Here is a 9,723-nt window from a genome sequence, read left to right as displayed (position 1 = left end):
TTCTTTCCCTACTAAGGCCCTCTTCATATAACTAATCAAAAGGCAAAAATGTACCCAGTATGATCTACTGCTCACTGTCCTTAACTTTAAAACATGTTTCCTACCACTTAGTTGTCCATAATAGTAAAAAAATGTCCAACCTGGATATACACATTCTATATCCTTAAAGACCTTTAAGAGGAAAACCAAACTGCATTATAAAATACTTAATCAAAATAAATTAGCTTATGTACATTTCAATATAATAAACAGATACAATGTACAAACTATTTGGAAATTATATTGTGGATAAGAATATGACTCTATAGAAATCTATCTTCCCCTAATTTACTAAAGATTTAAGATACAGCCTTTAATATTTTCAAAACACTTGTTCTTGATATTCTGAAATCTGTTAAATTCAAAGATAAATCAAAATAATTAGAGACTATAATAAAAGTATCACTAAAAGTTGTAAATTCCTAGAAAAGCTGTAGAAAGATTACACATAAAAATACAACAGCTATTTGTAGCAATAGCTGATTTTAGGAAATTCACCCTGTGACTTGAGAATAATATTTCACAGATTCCACAGAAATGTTAAATAAGGTCACTTTACCAATAGACTAAGTTCTCCCAGTGTGACACCAAATGAAAGAGGCCGCTTTGGATCTGTTACCTATCAAAGAAAAAAAGGTGACATTAAAATATACTGATAGTGAGGGTAAATCCATTCTCCACTCTACAATAGGCAACATAGGACAATGAGTTTAAAAGTAACGCAACCAAATGGATTTGTGTAAAAGAAAGGGAAGGAAGACAATAACATGGCTGGGATTTTCCAAATTTTGTAGGCATGACACTAACATGATACTTTCCTAGTGGAACTATTTTCTTACTAGAAGTGAGAAGATTCACTCACTAGGACTAAACAGACTCTTGTCTACATAGTTTAAAAGAGACAGTCTCTTTATGTATATACCACTAAAGATGTTCTCCATAGATAAATAAAACAAAGAGTTGTAGATAAAACCATGCCACTAAATTATTTTTAAAACATTTAAGATTTTCACATTTAGAAATGTGAACTGTCTATTTAAGCCTTTAATTTCCCGGACACTTAAAAATGGTTTGTTAGAAGATGCTTCAAGATTCTTAATATTTAATTTCCTCAATCCCTTAACTCAAAATATGCCAAAGTTAAACTTCTATTTCTCATCTTCAATACCTAAATTATATTTATACACAGTGCTTAAACTGTGCCACGGTGTGTACGATGTCGTTGTTTTCGACATCTCAAAGATGTCCAAAAGTCAGTGTTTTTTGGTCATGAAAGAAAATAGGGAAACTGGAGAGAGGAGAAAAATCATGTTCTAAATTATCCACCACAGACTTGAGTTTAGGCACCTAAATGCATGCTCTGGTATAGCTGCAAAGCACAAAGAGCTTTGTGAGCTTTGTTTTTAATATTAGATATATTATGATTTGTGGCAAAATGTATTTCCCTTCATTCCCATATTCATCTTTTTATACCTATGGATATCAAACTCAAAATAACTTGCAGCTATTTCAGAAGGAACTTGAATAAAACACAACTCCTCAGCTGCTAATGCACTACCCATAAATTATTGCTATCATACAAAGAATATCTTTATGATAATTATACTTTTCCTCCCCCCATTTCTATATTTTTCACTATCCTTCTAGACACAATTAATTAAGGTAATCACATTGAAAGAGGCAATATAAGGAAGATCCCTTTGTGCTTTTAATTTTTTTCCTTTAGGTTATTTTAATATATTTTGTCGCTGACACCAATTTAAACGTAATTGATATTACTTGTCCCACTCCTATGCATCTCTGTATTTCTTCATTAAAGAGAAAGAAATAATGTACCTTTTGAATTGTATTTGCTCAATAAAAAAGCTTAGTTTAAGTTTAAACTGAGATAATCATTCACCAACATGCCATTAGCTTTAAGAATAATTCTTTTACTTCCAAGACGGGTTGAGTCAATTTTATTTTCCTAAGTTTGTTTTAAACAAGGAGATTTATTAATTTGGTTTTTAGACATTATTTGTTAGCAAAATTCAGTCTAATGACTACAGAAAAACCAAAAGATAAAAGTCAGTGTAAGATAGAGATGGTGTATCTTGAAAAACTACAAGTGTGTCTTACTGAATATTAAGTTACAAAAGGAACTTATCAGGAAAGTAAAATAAATTCTATACATGGCAGTATGACTTTAATTCAATCCAAACTTAAAGCAAACTAAAAACAAAAAAGAAAGAAAACTCATTTTTGGAAAAGATGAAAAAGCATTTCCCATTTGTTAGGTAAATGAAAAAAATTCAAGGCTTCTCATGTATGTTTCGAACTTTAAGACAAAGCAGTGCCTATTAAGTTCAAAATATTTGTTACATTTTCACTAAAATTAATCAGTAAAACAGCTCTTAATCAAATAATGTTAAACTTTTGCTTATAAGTGAAGTGTGGTTTCTAAATATTGCTATACATGTGTGTGAGTAGCTGTGGGTGTTAAAATCCAACATGGTGGAAAGTAAAGTGAATGAGACTAGCAGCCAACAGACCTGGATTTTAGTCCCCTCTCTACCAACTACCATTATAAACGATTACTTCATCACCTCTGGAAACTAATTTTTTGTTATTATTAAAAAAAATTAGTTCCTTGAAGTTATATTAGTCTAAGTCTTTAAACAAAATTCAAAATAAATGATAGAGAAAAATCCAAAAATCTCTTAAATTAGCTTTAGAAAAGAACATATGGAAGTTTTATGATATATGTACACACATTAATGCCGAGTGAAAAAAGCCTAACACAGGAAGGAGATATGGTAGTGTATTAATCAGGAAAAAAAAAATCTATCTTGGATTCAAAATTGCTATTTATGGGCAAATCAAGAATTAATGTCATAAAATACACACTTAATTACTAACTTAAACCAAGTAAACTAAGTTACTTACATCATCTTCATATTTAATGTGAATGTCTGTGATTTTTACTTGTACATTTTTAATTACTTGAGTTGCCAATTTTTCCAACAATGTATCCTTTTTGGCTTCTTTTGGTTTATCTATAAAAAACAGGAAAATACAAGTTGAAGAGTTGAAATTCTCCAACAGAGGGCAGAGAGCAAAAGCAAGAAGAACTACAGTTCTGCAGCCTGTGGAAGGAAAACCACATTCACAGAAAGACAGACAAAATGAAAAGGCAAAAGACTTTGTACCAGATGAAGGAACAAGATAAAACCCCAGAAAAAAAAACTAAATGAAGTGTAAATAGGCAACCTTCCAGGACAAGAATTCAGAATAATGATAGTGAAGATGATCCAGGACCTCGGGAAAAGAATAGAGGCAAAGATCGAGAAGATGCAAGAAATGTTTAACAAAGACCTAGAAGAATTAAAGAACAAACCATCAGAGATGAACAATACAATAACTGAAATGAAAAATACACTAGAGGGAATCAACAGCAGAATAACTGAGGCAGAAGAATGGATAAGTGACCTGGAAGACAATGGTGGAATTCACTGCCACAGAAGAGAATAAAGAAAAAAGAATGAAAAGAAATCAAGACAGCCTAAGAGATCTCTGGGACAACATTAAACACAACAACATTCACATTATAGGGGTCCCAGAAGAAGAAGAGAGACAGAAAAGACTTGAGAAAATATTTTAAGACATTACAGTCAAAAACTTCCCTAACATAGGAAACGAAATAGCTACCCAAGTCCCAGAACCACAGAGAGTCCAGGCAGGATAAACCCAAGGAGAAACATGCTGACACACATAGTAATAAAATTGACAAAAATCAAAGAAAAATTATTGAAAGCCACAAGGGAAAAACGACAAATAACATACAAGGGAATTCCCATAAGGTTAACAGCTGATTTCTCAGCAGAAACTCTACAAACCAGAAGGGAGTGGCATGATACATTTGAAGTGATGAAACGGAAGAACCTACCACCCAGATTACTCTACCCAGGAAGGATCTCATTCAGATTCGACAGAGAAATCAAAAGCTTCACAGACAAGCAAAAGCTAAGAGAAATCAGCACCACCACACCAGCTCTACATATAAATATATATGCACCCAACATAGGAGCACTTCAATATATTAGGCAACTGCTAACATAAAAGAGGAAATCAACAATAACACAGTAATAGTGGGGGACTTTAACACCTCACTTACACCAATGGACAGATCATACAGACAGAAAATTAACTAGGAAACACAAGCTTTAAATGACACAACTGACCAGAGAGGCTTAATTAATATTTATAGGACATTCCATCCAAAAACAGCAGATTACACTTTCTTCTCAAGTGCACAAGGAACATTCTCCCGGATAGCAATCTTGAGGAAAAAAAATGGAGCTGGAGGACTGAGACTCCCTGACTTCATACTATACTACAAAGCTACAACAATCAAGACAATATGGTACTGGCACAAAAACAGAAATATAGATCCATGGAACAGGAGAGAAAGCCCAGAGATAATCCCACACACCTATGGTCAACTAATCTATGACAAAGGAGGCAAGGACATACAATGGAGAAAAGACAGTCTCTTCAATAAGTGGTGCTGGGAAAACTGGACAGCTACAGGTAATAGAATGAAACTAGAACACTCCCTAACACCACACACAAAAATAAACTCAAAATGGATTACAGACCTAAATGTAAGATAGGACATTATAAAACCCTTAGAGGAAAACATAGGAAGAACACTCTTAGACATAAATCACAGCAAGATCTTTTTTGATCCACCTCCTAGAGTAATGGAAATAAAAACAAAAATAAACAAATGGGACGTAATGAAACTTAAAAGCTTCTGCAAAGCAAAGGAAACTACAAACAAGACGAAAAGACAAACCTCAGAATGGGAGAAAATATTTGCAAACAAGTCAATGGACAAACGATTTATCTCCAAAATATATAAACTGCTCAAGCAGCTCAATATTAAAAAAACAAACCAAATCAAAAAATGGTCAGAAGGGCTTCCCTGGTGGCACAGTGGTTGAGAGTCCGCCTGCCGATGCAGGGTTCACGGATTCGTGCCCCGGTTTGGGGAGATCCCTCATGCCATGGAGCGGCTAGGCCTGTGAGCCATGGCCGCTGAGCCTGCGCATCTGGAGCCTGGCAACAGGAGAGGCCACAACAGAGAGAGGCGTGTGTACCGAAAAAAAAAAAATAAAACAAAACAAAAAATGGTCAGAAGACCAATCAAAATATGGACAGAAGACCTAAACAGACATTTCTCCAAGGAAGACATACAGATGGCCAAGAAGCACAAGAAAAGCTGCTCAACATCACTAATTATTAGAGAAATGCAAATCAAAACTACAGTGAGGTATCACCTCACACCAGTTACAACGGGCAACATCAGAAAATCTACAAACAACAAATGCTGGAAAGGGTGTGGAGAAAAGCGAACCCTCTTGCACTGCTGGTAGGAATGTAAATTGATACAGCCACTATGGAGAACAACAGTATGGAGGTTCCTTAAAAAACTAAAAATAGAATTACCATATGACCCAGCAATCCCACTACTGGGCATATACCCAGAGAAAACCATAATTCGAAAAGACACATGCACCCCAATGTTCACTGCAGTACTATTTACAATAGCCAGGTCATGGAAGCAACCTAAATGCCCATCGACAGACGAATGGATAAAGAAGATGTGGTACATATATACGAGGGAATATTACTCAGCCATAAAAAGGAACAAAAGTGGGTCATTTATAGAGACATGGATGGATCTAGAGATTGTCATACAGAGTGAAGTAAGTCAGAAAGAGAAAAAAAAATATCGTATATTAATGCATATATGTGGAACCTAGCAAAATGGTACAGATAAACCGGTCTGCGGGGCAGAAATAGAGACACACATGTAGAGAACAAACGTATGGACACCAAGGCGGGGAAGTGGTGGTGGGGGGTTGGTGGTGTGATAAATTGGGAGATTGGGATTGACATATATACACTAATATGTATAAAATAGATAACTAATAAGAACCTGCTGTATGAAAAATAAATAAAATAATATTCAAAAAAAAAAAGAGTTGAAATTCTCACATAGTTCATAATCAATGACCAAACGATAGCTAAGGCACTACTCAATGGAAATTACAACCTATTCCAGTGTCCTTCTTTTATTTTAGATTTTAATATGCATTTCCAAATTAAAACTTATTTTTGAAGTTACACTGTAATCTAACATTCATTTGACCTTTGAAGACAGAAATCAAGTGGCAATGTGTATAAATAACACATGGCATAAAAACTACTTTTACCTACCTTTTGAGCGATCAAGACCTTTAAAAGGTTTCTTAAAATGTTTTTTGTGCTTTTTACGTTTACGTCCTTCTCAGTGGAAGCATTTTAGTGAGAAAAGGATAAAATTCAAGTTAGCAGACTAGAGGACAGAAAAGAAAACAAGAGACTTCTTCCTGACAGCAAATTTTGGTACAACTCACCTGACTTTATTCTAAACTGATCTGTTATTTCAATACAAGCAGAAATTCACAAACCTTCTTTAGTCTAGAATAACCTTCTTTAATCTAGAAAATAACTTGGCAGGTGCAATTATACAAAAATTGGGTAAAATATCCATACAGAATGCCCTTTATAATATTTATGACTGCTTACACTATGAAGTTTAACTTTTCATTTCAGCGTTACCAAAATATTGGAAATGTAATAATGACAGAATAAAAAGACTTTCAGAGAAAGGTTTTGGTAAGTGTGTGGTAGGAACACAGGAACACAAATGAAATGAATGGGTTGGCTGCCGACAGATGACTTCCTCTGGATGATACACCTCACAAGCAGAATACTTTAATAACTTGAGGACATAAAGAATACAAAAAGGGCAAAAAAAGTACATGGACTTGTACACTGAAATTAGCTTAATAATTCCTTTAACACCTCATCCACTTTTATTTGGCACTGCCTCACTTCATGGCATTAACCCAAACCTATCTTACCCAACATACAAATCGTCACATTCAACTGCCTATTACACATCAACTCCAGTCCACGCTCTTGGGGCAGCCTCTGTATGGTCTCCCCTGCCTCCAGTCTCCACTGTTACCTCCAACCTAACATCCTTCTATACCGCCACCAGACTTGCATCTTCTAAAATACTATTCAGGCCTGTTAATTCCCTGCTCAAAATTCTTTTAAAGGCTCTCTGCAGCCTGCCAGATAAAACGAGAAAGTGTCTGCATGACACAAAGGTCCTTTCATGATCCGACCCCTATCACCCTGTCCTGTTCTATCTCCTGCCACTCATCCTTGCACTGGATACTTCAGGAATACTACTTATACTTTCCAAAACAAACCGTAACTTTCTAATGCCTAATGCCTCTACACGTTTCATTCCCTGAACTTGGTTTCCTCTCCCTGAAGTTCTTTACCAGGCAAATTCCTAGGAGGCTTCCAAATCTCAGGTCCAGCACTACAGCCTGTGTGAAGCCTTCTTTGACTCTTCCAAGCATCTCCAAGGTCATCTACCCCTGCACCTTATATAGACTTCCATTAAGCAGTGATTACACTGTATTTCAAGTGTTTGCACAACTGTCTTGTTACTAGGCAGGAGTCTTCATTAGGACAGGAATTATCCTAACATCTAGGCACAAAGCACGTGATACGTATCTGTTCAAATGAATCAAAAACATCCACATCTGAACATTATAATAAAAATATAAGCTCAGTTAATGTTACATATATTTGAGAGAATATACATGATATTTAGCTTAAAATTTTAAATTCGTTCTTCCTTGATATTTTAAAGCAAATTGCCCTGTCACTACAAAAAACTAAGAATCAAATCCTGGATTTTAAGAATAAAACCCTAAGTTTCAAGAAGAAAATATTTAATAAACGTATAACAAAATCTGGACTTTGCTATTACCAGTAGTTCTTGTCACAGTGATGTTCCCTAAGTCTTTTTCATTTATAAATTAAACATTCAGAAAAAGACTAAGTTCTCAATGAAATACCATTTGAAAAGAAACAGCTAAGAAAGCCAGAGTAGCCCTGAAAACCATCCCACTTAAGTAGAAAGCTTTCGGAGACAGGAGTTCAGCTGGCTGGGTTTAGAATCCACCATAACTCACTCTTCTCACCCGACCTCCTATTATCTTTCTGGTTTCACATTTGTTCTAGCACCTTGTTCTGTCTTTGATCTCAGTGTTAAGATGCACCATGTTTAAACATCTTCAAATAGTTGCAAAATCTAATCTGAGTACTACATATTTCTTTAGAGAGAGTTTCTGTTTAATCGGATGGACAATAAATTCATGATCCCCAGTCACTGTCTAAAGCAGTTCTCAAATGTTTTGGCCTCAGGGTTCCTTTAACACACTTACAATTTAAGAACCTTAAACAGCTTTTCATTAGTGTGGGTTACAGCTATTGATATTTACCATATTGGAAATCAACACTGAAAATCTTTTTAATATTAACTCATTAAAAAACCCAGTATGTGACAGTACAGTTAACATGTATTTATGAAAAATAACTATATTTTCCAAACAAAAAGTTGTAGTGAGAAGAGTGGCATGGCTTTACAATCTTACAAATGTCTTTAATGTCTGGCTTAGTAGAAGACTGCTGGATTCAAATATCTGCTTCTGCCTTTGCTCTTTTGCTATACATTGTTTAGATTGAAGTATGTGAAGAAAATCTGACCTAACTACAGATATGTAATACGAAAAGGAAGGAACATCTTCATGGTCTTTTCATGCAATTATGGATACTACACCAAACTCAACTAGTGATAGCTTCTTAAAGTTGCACCTTGGAAACTGAAACTCTATCAGTGTATCTTTCGTCTGAATTAAAATCAGTCTACCTTGCTCTTTTATACATTCATAATTTTTTACCACGCACTGATAATATGGAAATATTGCTTCACTGAATTATGCAGATCTTACACTTTATTATTAAATATCAAAAATCACATTGTTAATACCACCACAAATCTCATCAGAAAAGTCTTTTAAGTATGGGAAGCCATCAAGCTCAAAGTGGCAAATACAAATTCCCCAAAATTCTAATTTTTGTTCAGAAACTCAAATCTTTTTGCTGGCAACAAACACTGTCAGTTGTTTTTTCTTTAAGTTGTATTGTTGAAATGTCTACCAAACACCCAAATCTGAGTAATAATAGTCTGTCAGCCATTCTTCCAAATAAAATGGCTTTCCATGAAAAAAGCAACTGGTTTCACTGACAACCCAAACAACTGCACAAGTATTTTTCCTTGAGACAATTATCCTGCTTCAGTCTGCAGAAGTACGTTGTGTATGCTTCCTCTTTTGTCACGAAACTTCAAAGACACATATGCTCAAGAGCTGTAATTTATTAAAATTAAAAATTTTCTATTTCATCAATGACATTCTTAAGTAAAATTGGTGCTTTTTCCATTTTACTTTGTTTTTTACTGTGAGTGATTGGTAAGGAACAATACAATGGCTCCTAATAGTATAGTTTAGTGCCACTGCCTCGATTCATGCTAAGGCAGCCAGCAATTTTACACAACATTGCTTTTGCACCATCAGCACCAATGTCAACACAGTGAAACATCAAATAATGTCTTAGCATTATTATGAAAACAGTTTTGACTTTTTGAAAACCATTGCTCTAGAAGTTTTGCGTTGTTTGTTTGTTTTTTAACAAGGAAGGAATATACACTCAGAAACTGAAAACAACGAA

The 9,723-nt window shown here is 34.7% G+C and overlaps 1 protein-coding gene across 4 annotated transcripts in view; it reads right to left on the bottom strand.

Moving 5' to 3' along the window:
• Positions 1-9,723, bottom strand: part of VPS13C (vacuolar protein sorting 13 homolog C) — a 177,513-nt gene that overhangs the window by 136,029 nt on the left and 31,761 nt on the right. For 2 of the 4 annotated variants that reach the window (XM_007458878.1, XM_007458876.1), the window contains exons 7-9: positions 6,304-6,369; positions 2,965-3,074; positions 599-658 (exon numbers count right to left, since the gene is read on the bottom strand). In XM_007458878.1, coding sequence (XP_007458940.1) covers positions 599-658; positions 2,965-3,074; positions 6,304-6,369 — 236 coding nt within the window. The remainder of the gene's footprint in view (positions 1-598; positions 659-2,964; positions 3,075-6,303; positions 6,370-9,723) is intronic. The other 2 variants (XM_007458879.1, XM_007458877.1) reach the window with 1 other exon arrangement.

Source organism: Lipotes vexillifer, unplaced genomic scaffold (assembly GCF_000442215.2).
Source record: "Lipotes vexillifer unplaced genomic scaffold, Lipotes_vexillifer_v1.1 scaffold102, whole genome shotgun sequence".
NCBI lineage: Eukaryota > Metazoa > Chordata > Mammalia > Artiodactyla > Lipotidae > Lipotes > Lipotes vexillifer.
The sequence above is the reverse complement of the archived record's forward strand: the minus strand, read 5'-3'. Positions and strand labels throughout refer to the sequence as shown.